General features: G+C 44.0%; 1 protein-coding gene across 6 annotated transcripts in view; it reads left to right on the top strand.

Annotated features, from left to right (window-relative positions):
* frmpd4 (FERM and PDZ domain containing 4) overlaps window positions 1–17,342 on the top strand; it is a 574,431-nt gene that overhangs the window by 279,582 nt on the left and 277,507 nt on the right. For all 6 annotated transcript variants that reach the window (XM_055644402.1, XM_055644404.1, XM_055644403.1 and 3 more), the window contains one exon: window positions 7,785–7,901. In XM_055644402.1, the coding sequence (XP_055500377.1) occupies window positions 7,785–7,901 (117 nt within the window). The remainder of the gene's footprint in view (window positions 1–7,784; window positions 7,902–17,342) is intronic.

The following is a 17,342-nucleotide window of genomic DNA, read 5'->3' as shown; positions in this document are numbered from 1 at the left end:
GTTAACAATATCCATATCGTAAATATCCATCACATTCGATCTAGAGTGTTTACTGAGTGGACAATAGAATAAGTATCACGGTGACAGAAATCCTAAAACAAAATACCCGCTCCATATCTCTCGTCACTCTCTCCTGACTCTCAGTCTGAAGAAGAATCTCGACCAAAACATCACCCATTTCTTCTCTCCAGAGATGCTGCCTGTCCCGCTGAGTTCCTCCAGCATTTTGTGTCTATATTCAGGGAATATACACTTAAGTTTTGGTAAAAGATCGAATTGAATTGAATACTTTATTGTCACATGTGACATGTCACAGCGAAATATTTTGCTTGCTCACGCAAGGTATGCAAATAGTCACCCACAAGGGCCCTTACAGAGATATAAATCTCCCCCCCCCCCCGCGCCTGATCCCCCTTCGTCCTCCATTGTTCTTCTCCCCCCCCCCCCCCCCCCCCCCCCCCCCCCCGCCGGGTCCTCCATTGTTCCGTTCCCTCGGCCTGGCTCCTCCCTCCCATGGTCCCCCCGTCCCCCCCCCAGCACTCCGGGTCCTCCTTTGTTCCTTCCCTCGCCAGTGGCGTCCTCACTTCCATGTGTCAGCCCTCGTCCATTGGTCAGCACCTCTGTAAATACGCTCTTCTAAAGCCTACCTCCCAGTCTAGTTCAGTAAATAACAATGACAAGCACTGGAACAACTAACATTTATTTTTAGATTGAACAGCAAATTCCCCTATACGATACCTAAACCACCGCGAGTTCGATCCTTGTCTCTGCCTGGCCAAGCCCTTCAGCCTCTTGCAAGTAGACACACTCGAAAAGGCCACGCAGTCCCAAGTGCTCCTCCAGAAGATCATCATCGATCTAAAATGGAGCTACATTTTGTAGGTCCATGAACCTTGAGGGGCCGAACCACACAGGGGTGGTCTCTTTACAGTCCAATCAAACATATTAATTACATCAATACATTATTGACAGTGCTCCAAACCAATTACAGAGTCTTCCATACAATGTTTCTGGCAGAAGCTTTGGGAAGGAAGCTAACTAACTGAATAATGCAACATTTACCCTGGAATTCAAAACAATCCTGCAAGGGCTTAACATTTTGGCCAATCAACAAACAGAAAGGTAACTGAATTGCAACATTATTTACATTATTTACAATTCTTTTGCAGCAATCCAATCAAACTCATGCATTTACAATACTTTGGAGGTCCTCTGCAAGAATCTCCTTCCTACTGACAATTGAAGAGATACTCATATATTTCTTATCTGCAACATTAATCTGGGACCTAGAATTCTGGGCACCAGTCAGCAGCATGTGGCTTCTGCAGAATTAACCATCAGGCCTTGTAAATGCATGGATTCTGTTCTTTATTTTGGTTTTATTCCGGCTCCATTTTGGCCAGGATTTACACCTCCATCGACCGCCGCACCGACCTCTGCACTCACACTGCTGGGTCCACTCCGCACGCCTCCGTGGTGCTGACCCAGGCCCCAGCCCCAGGCCCCAGCCCCAGGCTCCGTCGACCCAGGCTCTGATAGCCGCGGGCTTCGTCGACCCGCGAGGCTCCACCTCCGACTCGCAAGGCACGTGCTTCGGCTTCTCAGCGGCACCTGCGGAAAGTGTCTGCCTCAGCGGCACCTCTGGATGGCCAAAGATATACACTAAGAAAGATATACACTAAGAAACCCGCTTTTAGCATGAATAATTTAAGAACAATTGAAATAAGAGAACATTTTGTCCAACGCCAGTGCAGGATGGAAGTGGCCAGTAATCATATAATCGAGTAATCTCAGTCTGAAGAAGGGTCTTGAGCCAAAACGTCACCCATTCCTTTTTTCGAAAGATGCTACTTGATACTCCAGCATTCAGTATCTACCTTTAGTGGCCAGTAATCAGTCAAGTTAGAGTTAAACATTGCTATGAGAGGGCAAGCAATTTGGTAAAACAAGTATTGGATGGTTCTAATGATAAACTTGTAAACATTTCATACAAAAGATGAAAATTCAATTGCATATCGCCTGTCTTGTTTTAGGGCTTGTTTTATGGCTTCTGCAGTCTTTAAAATTTGAACTTTTAAGGAAATTTACATTAGGGCACAAGCGTGCCAATGTTTGCCAGCCATGACTTCAAGAGGAAAATAAGGCAGAGTTAGTCTTGAGATAGGAAGCAATTTTTCTCAGTCTTTTAAAACCAAATTATCCCAAGTGAGATGGTGACTGGGCCAGAACCCTTTCTGCTTCAATAATATCATTAATTCACTGGGAAGGGCTCACTATAAAATTTCTCGTTCCCTCATTATTCCTCTCAACTTGCTAAACAAAATAGTCGCTTAGACAATACAACTGGTGATAAAGGAGATGACTGCATCAGTGCACAAATACCATCAACCTCTTGTCTCCCATCTTAGTGAATGCACTAACTCATTTAGAAATGCAGATTGATGATGCTATTAAGAGACTAGGCAGCGTAATGTAATGTGAATGCATCAAAGACTACCTGCAAAATCCAAAGTAATTCCTGGATTTATGTAATAGATACATACTGAATCATGGGAAATGTTAATCACCAAATTCTGGTCTCATATTTAATAAGAACGGGCATAAGTGTGTCGATCTTTAATTCTTCAGATTTGAAAGACATTTACTTCATTTCTAGTCTGGCTTTAATTTCACGTTGAAGAGATGAAGGCAGATTCTCCATGTTTTTCGTCTACTTGAAATTCAGCCTTACGTTAATATTCAGTCATTCATAAGAAACCCCAACAGTAATGTTTGTGAAGTTACTTCTGATGTTTAAAATAACAAGTTCCAGATGTGGAGAAGTGTATTATATCCCCTTGTTGATTCAAAACTACTGGATTAACCTCCTGTCACTGACTGTCACGCATGAGATGGGACGGTAAAAAGCCAAAAACAACAGTTCCTGAAAGCAAGGCAGATCAGGAACTGCACTAACATGAGACATGTCAGCTATTCTGCAGTGAGCAATTTTTCTGCTTCATTACTTTGTGATTTTTGGTCATTGATTTACTCAGAAGCAACAAACAGGAGTATCTAGTCTGAAGAAGGGATTCGGACCGAAAAGTTGCCTATTTCCTTTGCTCCTTAGATGCTGCCTCACCCGCTGAGTTTCTCCAGCATTTTGGTTTACTTTTTTGTCTCATTCTTATAACCCACTCTGTCTGCTGTACACAGTGGATACGATATAAAGAGCCTGTACAGTAGGACTTATATCCCACAGGAGCAGCAATCAAAAGTGAACATGATCTCTGTCACCAGACAGGAGCATATTATTGGAAATCAATTTGTAACAAAATATGATGCATTATGAAGCATTAAAGTTAAACTTAATAAATCTACATGCAAGTTGCAAGGATCGGTGAACACAGTATCCATCCTATATGTGTAGGGAAGAACTGCAAATGCTGGTTTAAATCGAAGGTAGACTGAAAAATGCTGGAGTAACTCAGCGGGTCAGGCATCATCTCCAGCACTTTTGTCTACCTCTGATTTTCCAGCATCTCCAGTCCCTTCTTAAATATCTAGCATTCCTGATTGGTCTATGCATTAGCACCTTCAGCAACAGGCTGGTTCCACCAAGATGCAGTACAGAACGTCACAGGAGATCCTTCTGCCCTGTGGCTATCAAACTGCACAACCCCTCCCCCTTTTGTCGTGGGGTAGACTGATTCCCCTCCCCCCCAACCCCCTCTCCCTAATCTTTGCACATCCGCAATCTTTGCACTCGTCACTTTAATTTCATGTTTGATGCATTTTGTGTTTTATGGCTGTTGGCAGATCAATTTCCCTCCTGGATAAAGTTCTTCTATTGTACGTTGTGTATTGATTGCTGGGGCGAGATAAGGTATTCAACAAGCCGTTGAGCTGAACGGGGATAGAATTGGCCATAGGCACTCATATTTTGTAGCTTAACAAAGCAAAGGTTCTGGATCCTAGTACTTCCATGTTGGGTAGCATTAGCATCCCACAATGGAGGTCCTAAGAAAAAAAATCCAGAAATGCATTCAGGAACGTTTTCATTGAGTGGTGAGAAGGCAAAACGTCCTCCTTTCCAAGTTGAAGGAACGATGTGAACATCATTTCTTTATTCCCGGTGGTGAGCTGCCCTTTTGACCAATTTCAGTCCTTCTGGTAAAAATCTTCCCACATTGCCCCCACATCCAGACAAAATGAAGGATGAGCATTATATATTTCCACGTAAGAGCGGCAAAGAACATGGATGTACACACATAAGAGAAAGTTAGTTGAGTATGAGACTTGCGCTTTTCATTTTACATTTGGGAAAGAAAGGGGTCTGCATTTCTGCCGGTAAACATGATTACCTGTAGTTAATCAAATTGCAGGCTCAATATGTCTGAGAAGCAGGAGCCATGCTGCTGAATTTGGAGGTGGTAGAAAGCCAAGAAATGCAGATTTTTTAAAAACTGGTCTTCTGGTATTGATGGTGAGTGTACAAAACGTAGCTGCAGAAGCTGATGTCCATGTATTTCTTTTCCAGTTAGGTTTCATCTCTATCATGTTTAGTAACATTTTGTCTATTGTGGACATTTGCTGATCCTTGCAATCCTACTGAAAATGTAATAAGTTAATGTCATCCTGACCTTTTCTGAATCCACTTCTTCTTCTTGCGTATGGCGTGCTCAGCCTAAAGTTGTAGGACAACTTGTTCTATTTGATCTTATTTGATTGTGCACGCCAGGTTGATTGCATTCGTTGAAACAGGGCGGACCACGCGAAGGTTGCAATCTTCCACCCCACCTTTTCTGAATACAACACAGGAGCAAAATGAAACTGTCCCACTTACGCGATTTTTTTTTCAGCGACTTGGCTGTCCCCACATGATCGGAGACGCGATGAATGTTAGCATAATTTAAGGGTCATCAATGGATATGGTTTTGTAGAAATTTAGTTCTTGCCTTGTGCCTTGGTCGAATGGCCAATTTCAAGTTGACATAATTAGTCCACTATATAGAAAACTAGAAGGCATCAGAACAGTGCCTGATTCCTTGTTACGTAGTTCAGTGCTAGCAGGCAACCAGCAGCATCCCTCGGGAAAATCTCCCATCCATTTTCTAATGTATCTCCATCCCTTCCCCAACCTTCACCATAACATGGAATAAACCTAATTTCCCTTTCCCACTTCTGACAAAAGGTCTTTGATTTAAAAGTTCCACTCTATTTCTCTTTCCATAGAAGTTGCCTGACCTCCAGGGCTTTTTTATTTGTTTGGTTTTGATTTCTTACAAATTTGTGTCGTAAAGCAGATTCCACCTGGAGTCCCAAAGTACACATATACCAAGCCTTCACTTGATGGACACAAACATGCAAGTGAGGATCTCCAATGAGTGTTTCCCAAGTTGTTAAGATATAATGGTTTCAATGCATAACTGAGGCAGAGATAATAATTGATAGAGTCAGAGAGTATTGCTTGTCCTCAGGTGACCACGTTCATCTGACCCATTAGCCCAACAGGATGTTCTCAGCACCCTGGGCATAGACCAGAACAGGAGCTCACTGTAGCATAACAAAGGAAATGTTCTGGATACTGGTACTTCCATGTGAGATAGCATTAGCATCCAAAAATGGAGATTTCAAGGAAATAAAATCTAGAAATGCATTCAGGAAAGTTTTCTTAGAATGGTGAGAATGCAGAACTTCCTACCAAGCCTCGCCAACAGTCTGTCTGTCCATCCTTTTTAAAATTATTTTTAGTATGTTTTTAAAGTTTGTGTTAATGTTTTCTGGTTTGTTTTATGTGGGGGGGGGGAGGGGGTCGGGGGAAACTTTTTTTGTTGAATACTTTGCCGGAGATGCGATTGTTTCCCGGATCGTATCTCCGGTCGTTCTGCGGCGTAACATCGTGGAGCTGGAGGTCTTGCTCAGGACTGACTTTGAGCCCCACCGCGGGGGCGTAGACTTAACATTGGAGCTGATTCCTTGCCTGGGATCGACGCTCCACCTGCGGACTTTAACATCAAGGGCTCACAGCCTCGGGTGAGAGGCCGACGTCGGGAGCTCCAATGACGCAGAAGGTTCGACAAGCCCCGAACCGGGGTCCGTTCGCCCGGCGTGGGGAGCTGAGATTCCCCCCACCCCCCCCTCGATGTGGGAGCTTGATCGCACCGAACGTGGAGGGTCCGTCGCCAGCTCGTCCCGTCAACGGAAGGCTCGAGGCTCCCGACCGCGGGAGAACAAAGAAGGGAAGAGATTGTACTTTTTTTTCCCGCCTTCCATCACAGTGAGGGATGTGGAGGAGTCACTGTGGTGGATGTTTATGTTAAAATGTATCTTGTGTGTCTGGTGCTTTTTATTAGTATGACTGTATGGCAAAATTCCTCGTATGCTGCAAAACATACTTGGCTAATAAAGTATGATTATGATCATGATGAATGACTAATGTGAACAGCATTCCTCTATTCCTGGGCATAGACCAGAACGGGAGATCACTGACCTCTTCAGTAACACTGCCAGATCCCCTCACTGAAGATATCTTGTGATTTATAGTTCCCTTTTATTTGGTCGTCCTTTCCCCTTATCTCACAATTCTGAAGGGTTGAACACAATAAGTATTATTATGCATTGTACTACATTTTAAACAGCTTGTTCTGAAATATTGAACATCTTACTATGATCATGTATCCTATCATGTCTTGTGGTTGAATTACATTCATGGCATTTTACTGGGGAAGCTAATGCATTTAAAACTGCAGCCTCTGCCATTAGTGATATCATTCATGATAGTCCAATACAATCATGATTACACAGTATAAGAATATTAAAGGCACTTGCTTATGGTTGGAATTCTGTTTCTAAAATCTGCCTCGGCAATAACCCATAGCTAACACAAACAATGAACAAAGATGTCATTCCATCTGTTGCGGTGTTTGTGTAAGAATTAAACACGTTAATAAAAGTAAAGCAAATCTTTATAAGATGGTCAAAACTATAAATGTGATTGTTCCTGCAACTGCGGATGAAGTCTTGTTCCATAATATAAAAGGATACTAAAGCCCTGCTTGATTTACGACCTGTAATGGTTTGTAAAGTTGAAAGCAGGCATATTAATCATTCTTAACTGTGCATATAATTCCACTGATACATTTTAATCCTATTAGACTAATGTGTTGAACTCCATTATGTTTGAGAGATGTGAAATTATGCTTATTAAGTAACGTTGTAATAAAAAGCTTAATGCAGCCTCTTTGGCCCGACTTACATGAGATCATGTAAAGAGAAAATGAATATATTTTCGAAAAGATGGTGATTTTGTTTTGGTTCAAATGCTGTCCTGTTTATTAAAAAGATTCAATGGCGTTAAATACTCCAAAACCCATTTTGAGTTGCTTATTCAAACGAAAGAAATGCTTTGCATTTAAATAATGTCCTTATGACTTGAATCCATCCCAGAGCAATTAGCAACCAATTATGTGCTTTTGCATTGTAATTTCATCTAATGGTGAGAAATGCTGCAATTAGATCTGTCTTTATGGAATTTTGAATGCGCTTGGATGTTCTTGACGTTTTTGTGTAAGCAACCATTTTACGGTTCACTGGAAGATTTGGTGATCTCATTTACTGTAGATGGTCACCAAATCTACAAGGTAAATTACCCTGCCACTCAATGATGTTAGCAAGTGTCGGCTTATGATGAACATTATACTGCACCCTTCATTGGTCATTTATGTGGCCACTGAGGAATGAAATATGTAGTGAAGGAATTGATATTCAACTTCTAACTTCATTGTTTTGTTCTACATTTCTAGCCACAGAAGCAAGTCTTCAAACTGGTTACCTTCTCCACCGATCTGGAACTCTTCTCCGGGGCTTCCCTATGGATGGGAGATGGCCACTACTAAGGACGGCAGAGATTACTACATCAAGTAGGTTTAAAGGCCTGTCTTTGGTTGCATCTATTGTTTCTTGCTTCACAGAGGTGTCTGCAGCCACAGCAAATCTACAAAATATTGGTGATTTTGATCCCGTTACCCCAGACAAGAGCATATCACCAACAGCAAGAGAACATAAACATTTCTGGGTTTGTTTTATGAATTATTCATTTTTCAGGGTCTGGGAGACACTGGCAAAGCCTGTCGCTAACTGCCCTTGGGAAATTGGTGGCGAATCTCTGCCTTGTGCTGTTGCACTCCTGGATATACTAGATATAGCTCTCAGGGCTAACAGAATCAAGGGATATGGGGAGAAAGCAGGAACGGAGTGATTGTGGATGATCAGCCATGATTGTATTTAATGGCGGGGCTGGCTCGAGGGGCCAAATGGCCTGCTCCTGCATCTATTGTCTATGAGTACACTAAGTGTTGTTTTGCTGAGAGGTCCAGGATTTATACTCAGCGATGGTGAAAGATCATCAATGTATTTCCAAGTCAGGATGGTGTGCAACTTGGAGGGGAGCTTGAAGGTGGTGATGGTCCTGGACCCATTGGTGGTAGAGGCCATGACTTTGGGTCAGACTAGCCTGAGTCACACAGCAGTGCTGGGTGAGTTGAAAGACATTGTTAGATTAGTGCTTGGTTAGATGTATTGAGCTTGTTAAATGTTATTATTATTGTTGTCAATTCACCCGAATTAGTACCACAGCAATGAAATAAGTAACTACTTTGAATTTAGTTATGGGCAGTTGTCCATTTATGAAAATCCAATGTCCAACCATAATAATAAATGAATTTATATCATAACCACCGTGACCTTATCGAACCGACCTCAGGATGCTTCAGTAAGAGGATGAATCATTTTACAGATACAGTGCAGAAACAGGCCCTTTGGCCCATCGAGTCTGCGCCGACACGCACACTAACACTATCCTACACACACTTGGGACAATCTACAATTATGCCAAGCCAATTAACCTACAAACCTGTACATCTTTGGAGTGTGGAAGGAAACTGAAGCACCCGGGAGTATGTACAGACTCCGTGCATACAGCACCAGCGGTCAGAATTGAACCGGGTCTCTGGCGCTGAGGCAGCAACTCTAGTGCTGCACCACCGTGCCGCCAAATCAACTGGACACTAATCACAATCCCACCCTGACAACTGAGGAAATTTAGATGCATATAATTGAATAAATCTGCGATTGAAAGTTGTGATTGAGAACGACGGCCACGAAAGTACTAGACTGCCAACAAACCCATGGTTCACTCAACCCTTTGTGGAAATGAAGTATATCATTCTTATTAGATATGGCTTACATTTGACTCCAGACCAAATATCGTGGTCAGCCCTTAATGTCTCCCCGATTCAGGGACAAATAGAGAGCAATAAATGTTATCATTTCATGCAGAGGTCAAAAGTGATATTCACATCCTGTGGATAAAAATTAACTTGTCTGATTTTATCCAGACTTTCTGTTGTGATTTCCTTTGAATTAAATCAAGCATCTCAATTTAGATTAGTTCAGTTGGAGATACAGCGCAGAAACAGGCCCTTTGGCCCACCGGGCCCGCACCAACCAGCGATCTCTGCATATTAACACTATCCTACACACACTAGGGACAATTTTTACATTTGCCAAGCCAATTTACTTACATACCTGTACGTCTTTGGAGTGTGGGAGGAAACTGAAGATCTCGGAGAAAACCCACGCAGGTCACGAGGGAGAACGTACAAACTCCGTTCAGACAGCACCCGCGGTCAGGATTGAACCCGGGTCTCTGGTGCTGCACACGCTGTAAGGCAGCAACTCTACCGCTGCTCCACTGTGCTGCCTAAAGAAAGACTTCTATTGTCTTCCTTCCGTTAGATCCTTGCCTCTCCATCATTCAGAAGACAATAGACAATAGGTGCAGGAGTAGGCCATTCGGCCCTTCAAGCCAGCACCGCTTCAAGAAGAATTAATTGTTACACCAGTCATTTAAAATTTCTACCTTAAACATCATTAATGAAACTCCAAACGCGTCCGCGTGGATTTACACGAAAGTAACAAGCAAACCTACTTTCACTTCCCAATTTGTTAGCTGGTGTTCACAATTGTTGTTCCTTGGCAGACTACATTTCGTACTTGGAAAGCAAAATAACTGCAGGTTCTGCTCATGGAGTGGAGATGTCAGAATTAATTCAATATATCTCTGGCCTGTAAAACAACCAAAGATGAAAGGGTGATTTCAGTGGCTGGAATTTACTTTCAGGGACATTAATAAGCAATTCACTTTAATTGCAACTGTAATAGTTTATCATCTGCTGTCGTCGGCTTCAGTTTGTCAATTGGATTCCCATTCTCAATTTTATTTGCAGTGATATAGTTTCCTGCCTCATTCCATTAAAACTGAGTTTACTGATAAGCAGCTGTTCTGAAGGAGGAGCAGTTGAGTGCCTGCTATATGCAGTTCAGTACATTTCAGGTTTTCACACAAAGAACAAGCCTGAATAGACCTGGTAGTCAGTTGTTGGCAGCTGGCCTCCAGCTCCACTGCTGGACTCACTGATGTGCTGGAGACAGGGCTGAGTACCTTGGCCCCCTCGGTTGTGGCTGACCATGGATGTCCCCAGGGTGCTATTCCCTAAATGGAGGATGCCTGTGCGTGACTTTATTTAACGTGGGGAGACTGGTGCACAGACAGCCACCACATGGCTGGACCTTGACAGGTCTGAGTCAGGATCCAGTGGCTTGGAGTCAAAATGAACCGGGGACCCTTTTCTGCTGCAGCCTTCATCCACCTTCCCAGCCGTTGTGACGCTCCACTAAAGTCAGCCATCGTCCTCCGCCTGTTCCACCATTGAGGTCTTGATTGGATTGCTCTTTGTCAGAGACCTCCCCCTCGACCTTACCGCCATGGGTGGCCTTCACCAGGAGCACAGCTCCAGACGGCATCACTCTCAGGATCACACTAGCTTCTCCACCACGACAAGGTGACAATCCACAGAGAAGAATATATGCTGATTACACATCATATTTTGTCCTTTGTTTTTACACGCGGGCTTGCCAGTGTATTGAATGGTGACTCCATTCATTTAACCCCATGGAAAGCATTTGAATAATTTTATTTGTCTGAAGAAGTATCACGATGCGAAACATCACCTACTCCTTCCCTCCAGAGATGCTGTTTGTGCCGCTGAGTTACTTCAGCTTATTGTGTCTATCTTCAGTTTAAACCTGCATCCGCAGTTTCTTCCTACACACTTAATATTTTTATTTATATGTTAATATTCATGGTGTTTTAATTGAGTATATTTATTCTTCATTTTGTTCATTTTTACTTTTATTTTGTACTGCTTCAAATCGGATTGTCGGACGCATTTACAAACAATTTGAATGCCTAAAGTCGCAGTGAGCTGCCAAGTCTGTCAGGGCATTTTGGGAAAAGGGCCTCGGTGAGACCCCACTGGTCCACTTGCCTTTTGTACCAAGCTTCAACTTGCTTCAATCTGCACAATGTCTCTTGAGTGCCAAGAATTAAGTCAATCAATGCTGAAGTAAGAAACATGTTACTAGACATTGCTTTAATATTTTGTTTTCCTTTGAGGTTTTTCATTACGTGTCCATTTTATTTGGATTTATCCCTTCAAGCTTTTTTTTCTATTTTAATAGTTTAAATAAAAAAGATCTCTGAATGTCAAACCCAGTGACAGCTTTCACAGCTGGCTGAGTCCACTTCAGCTTTGTTGGCTGTCAAGAACATCTTTGTGGCTGGCTCTCCCATTGCGCCAGCTGAGATCTTGTTGCCACTAAGACCACATCAGTGACGCTCAACATGCACAGGACAGGCAAAGTTGGTTCTCTGCATCTGGAATGGGTAAGTGTAAGCAGTGGACAGGATTCATGTCCTAGCTTCATAAGCCCAATACCTTATTCCCCCACCTTCCCTCAGTTTTGTTATTTCTTAAGCCGTTAGAACTGTACAATTTGTGAACCATTTCAGCTGTCACTTGCTTTCAGAATCTACAGGCTTCTAACTGGTAGTACATTTTTAATTAATGCTGGCGGAGTAGATTAAGAATGGGCTCTGTTCCAGGACTCCTTGTGGAGTTCTGTGGCAGAGAAAACTGACAGATTCATCCTGTTCCAACTCAGGTATTGCACTGTTTAACACTGTGGCTGCTGAAGCCTCAGACTCACCTTTGTTTAAATGCTGGTTGGTTCAGATCAGGACTGCTGCCAATAGCCAGTCGATCTCCTCATAAGTTCATAAGTGATAGGAGCAGAATTAGGCCATTCGGCCCATCAATTCTACTCTGCAATTCAATCGTAGCTGATCCATCTCTGCCTCCCAACCCCATTCTCCTGCTTTCTCCCCATAACCCCTGACACACGGACTAATTAAGAATCTATCTATCTCTGCCTTAAAAATGTCCATTGACTTGGCCTCCACAGCCTTCTGTGACAAAAAAATTCACAGATTTACCATCCTGTGACTAAAGAAATTCTCTCCTCATCTCTTTCCAAAAGGAACGTCCTTTAATTCATAGGCTATGCCTTCTGGTCCTAGACTCTCCCACTAGAGGGTACATCCTCTCCACATCCACTCTATCCATTATTTCAAACAGAATGTACCTAATATATGGCAAAACAGAAAGCAAAGTAAAAGTGGGCAACATTTGAACCACATGCCATGACATTAGGCACATTCCTCCTTTTTTGTCAAGTATTGGCATAAATGTTCCTCACCAGATCTTGCTGGATCAACGTGGCATCCTCGGCAGAAATTGTTCAAAATTCCAAGAATATTTTCAAAGATAAATCGACCCCTTTAATTCTTCATTATATGCTGTCTTTCTCCTTCCATTTCCACCCTGCACTCTTAAATCCAAATGTATCTTTGTGGAGCTGCTGGACTTTACTATATTTTTCGATCATGAAGACCATCGGCTGAGCTCTTCACCTAACCCTTTATCTCTCGCTTTTCCCTTGTCCACAGAGATGCATTTTCTCTCCCCTCACACTGTCCGAGCTGCATTCTCTATTTGTCCCTTTATCACTCCTGTCTTGATCTAAATATATCTTTGAGACCTTTGCTTCCTTCTTGACCTTAACTCTCATCCAGTGTTTGGCCCCCCAACTTCCCTGCCTTACCCCGTTATGAGTAATATTGCTAATATTTCCCTCTCGCTAACTGGATCATCAAATATGCCATCATCACCATGCTTCTCAGACATAATATTCCCGAATCATAAATCTTTGCACACTGCCGCCCCACAACACATTTCCGTTTCCGTTCAATTTCATTCGACGCGGTGAAGTATCTGAAATCCCCAAGGCTCTGAACACCAGTAATAAATGCTCATCCCTTTCAGGGTAACAAAGCAGCGTTTTAAAAATCAGCAGTTTCACCCTGTGTGGCAAAGTGTCTCTCCGCATCTGCCTCATCTGGATTGCAGCCATTGACATGGTGACCCAGTCCAACCTTCTCCAGCGTTGTACCTCTGGCACTTTAGATAAACACAAAAAGCTGGAGTTGCTCAGCGGGACAGGCAGCATCTCTTGAGAGAAGGAATGGGTGACGTTTTGGGTTGAGACCCTTCTTTCTCTAGCAATTTGTTGGGCAGGGTGTCACTTGTCAAGTTCAATTCCTCCCCATTGAGTCAATTATTTTTCTTTCCATTTCAACACATTTCTTTCCGAAGTTGCCAAGGATCAGTCCTCTGATTTGTCCTTTATTCTCATCTATATACAGCTTCGGAAATATCCCAAACTATTTTCCAAGCATTCATTGATTCCATGAAGTTCATCTTCATCACTATCTCCCTCAGCCCTTGTGGCTCTGAGCTGACATTTCACTTGCCTTGAGACGTTTCGGGTCGAGACCCATCTTCAGACTGAAAAAGCATGCAGATATAGCAGACAGTGAGAAAGCGAATGGCATGTTGGCCTTCATGAGTTGAGTATAGGAGCAAGGAGGTTCTTCTGCAGTGGTACAGGGTCCCTAGTGAGACCACACCTGGAGTATTGTGTGCAGTTTTGGTCTCAAGATTTGAGGAAGGACATTCTTGCTATTGAGGGAGTGCAGCGTAGGTTCACAAGGTTAATTCCTGGGATGGCGGGACTGTCATATGTTGATAGAATGGAGCGGCTGGGCTTGCATACTCTGGAATTTAGAAGGATGAGAGGGCATCTTATTGAAACGTATAAGATTATTCATGGTTTGGACACGCTAGAGGCAGGACACCTGTTCCGGGTGTTGGGGGAGTCCAGAACCAGGAGCCACAGTTTATGAATAAGGGGTAAGCCATTTAGAACGGAGATGAGGAAAAACTTTTTCACACAGAGAGTTGCGTGTCTGTGGAATTTTCTGCCTCAGAAGGTGGTGGAGGCCGGTTCTCTGGATGCTTTTAAAAGAGTTAGATAGAACTCTTAAAGATAGCAGAATCAGGGGATATGGGGAGAAGGCAGGAACGGGGTACTGATTGGGGATGATCAGCCATGATCACATTGAATGGCGGTGCTGGCTCGAAGGGCCGAATGGCCTACTCCTGCAGCTATTGACGTCCAAAGCTATTGACGTTAGTTCTTACTGCATTCTTTATTCCCTTCCTGTCAACGCCACACTTGTCCTTTGGTCATTGGATGAAGCTAATCAAAATTATTTGTAAACCTGACTTCCTGTTTGACCCTGAGCTTCCAAACATGTGTCTTCTGCAAAAGCAACATAGTTCACAAGTTTACAAGTTATAGGAGTAGAATTAGGCCATTCGGCCCATCGGGTCTACTCCGCCATTCAACCATTGCTGATCTCTGCCTCCTATTTCCATTTTCCTGCCTTCTCCGCAAAGCCCTTGATACCCGTTCTAATTAAGAATTTGTCTATCTCTGCCTTAGTAATATCCACTCACTTGGCCTCCACAACCCTCTGTGGCAATGAGTTCCACAGATTGACTACCTTCTGACTAAAGAAGATTCCCCTCACCTCCTTTCTAAAAGAGCACCCTTTAATTCTGAGGCTATGACCTCTGCACGAATCATATCTCCTTCACCATCATGGATGGAACCCTGATCCATACCTCAGTTTCCTCTGGACTTCAATTTGCCTGCCCGCACATCGATTTTCCATGCTCAATAATCTGCAGATCATTGAAATCCCTGCTGCCTTTATGCAAACTCATATTGTTCTTTCATTGAGCTTCTTTCATGGAACTGTGGGGAAATTTACTTTAAAAATGGTACTTATTGAAATAGATATAGATATAGATATGCCATTTATTGTCACTATACATGTACAGTGAAACTGAAAGCTGCTCGTACTCAGTGCATACATACAATTTTACACAAAAAACAAGAAAAAAAAAAACAAAACAGAAGGGGGATGGGGGGGGGGGGGAATAGGTGCACAAATTCTACGGCGCTACATACATATATACAGATGGAAGTCCTGTTGGGCGGTGTAGTCAGTGCATGTGTGGATTTGAATTTATGGTAGATATAATTCTCGGGAAGCAGCTATTCCTGAGTCTGTTTGTCCTGGATTTGATGCACCTATAGCGCCTTCCAGAGGGCAGCAGGTCGAACAGTCCAAACGCAGGATGGGGGCTGTCTTTGGTGATCTTCTTTGCCCTGCTAAGGCAGCGGGAGGTGTAGATGTCCATCAGGGAGGGGAGAGGGCAACCAATGATCCTCTGCGCTGTCCTGGTTACCCTCTGAAGCCTCTCCCTGTCTGCCATGGTGCAGCTGCCATACCATGCTGTAATGCAGTATGTCAGCAGGCTCTCGATGGACGAGCGGTAGAAGGTCAGCAGCAGGTTAGAGTCCAGGTTGTGCTTCCTGAGGACCCTCAGGAAGTGCAGCCGCTGCTGAGCCTTCTTGATGACCGCTGTCGGGTTGTCCGTCCAGGAGATGTCAGCCGCGATATGGACGCCGAGAAACCGGAAGGTGTTGACCCTCTCCACACACTCGCCGTTAATGTGTAGGGGGACTAAGTCGGTGCTGTGCCTCCTGAAGTCGACAATGAGCTCTTTTGTTTTCCTGGTGTTCAGAGCCAGATTGTTTTCTGAGCACCAGGTTGTCAACTTCAGGACTTCCTCTCTGTAGGCTGCCTCGTCTCCCTTTGAAATAAGTCCGACCACAGTAGTGTCGTCAGCAAATTTGACGATGCGGTTGTTGTTGTGGGCCGGACTACAGTCGTAGGTGTAGAGACAGTATAAAGAGGGGGCTTAGCACACAGCCCTGTGGGGAACCGGTACTCAACCTGCGAGTGGAGGAGAGGTGGGGGCCAAGTCTCACAGTCTGGGGCCGGTTTGTGAGGAAATCCTTAATCCAGGCACATGTGACAGTGGGGAGGCCGAGAGTGACCAGGTTACCAATGAGGATGTCCGGGATGATTGTGTTAAAGGCTGAACTAAAATCCACAAAGAGCATCCGGACGTAGCTCTGCCCCTGCTCCAGATGGCTCAGCACAGAGTGGAGAGCTACGGTGATGGCGTCTTCTGTGGATCTGTTTTGGCGATAAGCGAATTGGTGGGGGTCGAAGTCTGGTGGTAGATAGTCCTTGATGTGCTGGAGGACCAATCTCTCGAAGCACTTCGTGATTACCGGAGTGAGGGCAACAGGACGGTAGTCATTAAGGCTGGTGATGGGAGACTTCTTCGGCACAGGGACGATTGTGGCTGATTTTAGGCAGGACGGAATAACTGCCTGGGCCAGGGAGAGATTGAAAATTCTGGTGAAGATGGCAGTGAGCTGGTGGGCGCACGCTTTGAGCACCTTACCAGGGACTCCATCTGAGCGTTAGTCACTTAAATTCACATTTGGTGCCCTGTTTGTAAGTGATTTCCTACATTAGAGCATTGATTGCATTTCAGAAGTACTTCACAACATTCTGAAATTGCTGCATCAATGCATGTTCTTTCTGCATACCATAACTAGAATTAAATTACTTTTTTATCTAACAACCTTCAGCTCCATAGAACAGTACAGCACTGCACTGGAACAGATCCTTCGTCCTACGATATCTGTGTGGAACATGATATATACTTGAACTAATTTGCATTGCCTGCACGTGATGCATATACCTCCATACCCTGCACATCCATGGAATACCTAAAAGCCTCCTAAATACCACTATTCTGTCTACTTCCACTACCACCCCTAGCAGTGTTCATGCACCTACCATTCTGCACAAAAAACCTACCTCCCAAATCTCCTTTAATTCCCCCCCCTCTCCCTATAGTATGTGGCTTTTCTTCAACTCGGTGCGTCCTTGTCGGCTTCGGAAGCCGACAATCCCCTGCTAGGAAGCGGCCGTTCCAGGTGGCCCAGCCGCTGTGTGGACTCTCCCGACGCTGGGGCAAGACCACCCGGCTAGAACGGCCTGGAACATCGGGCCTCCGTTGAGGCAACAGCGGTGGCCTCAATAGGCCTGACTTTTGGGAGAACTGGGG

This window comes from Leucoraja erinacea, chromosome 13 (genome assembly GCF_028641065.1).
Source record: "Leucoraja erinacea ecotype New England chromosome 13, Leri_hhj_1, whole genome shotgun sequence".
Taxonomy (NCBI): Eukaryota; Metazoa; Chordata; class Chondrichthyes; order Rajiformes; family Rajidae; genus Leucoraja; species Leucoraja erinaceus.
Note: the sequence above shows the minus strand (reverse complement) of the source record. Positions and strands in the feature narration are given on the sequence as shown.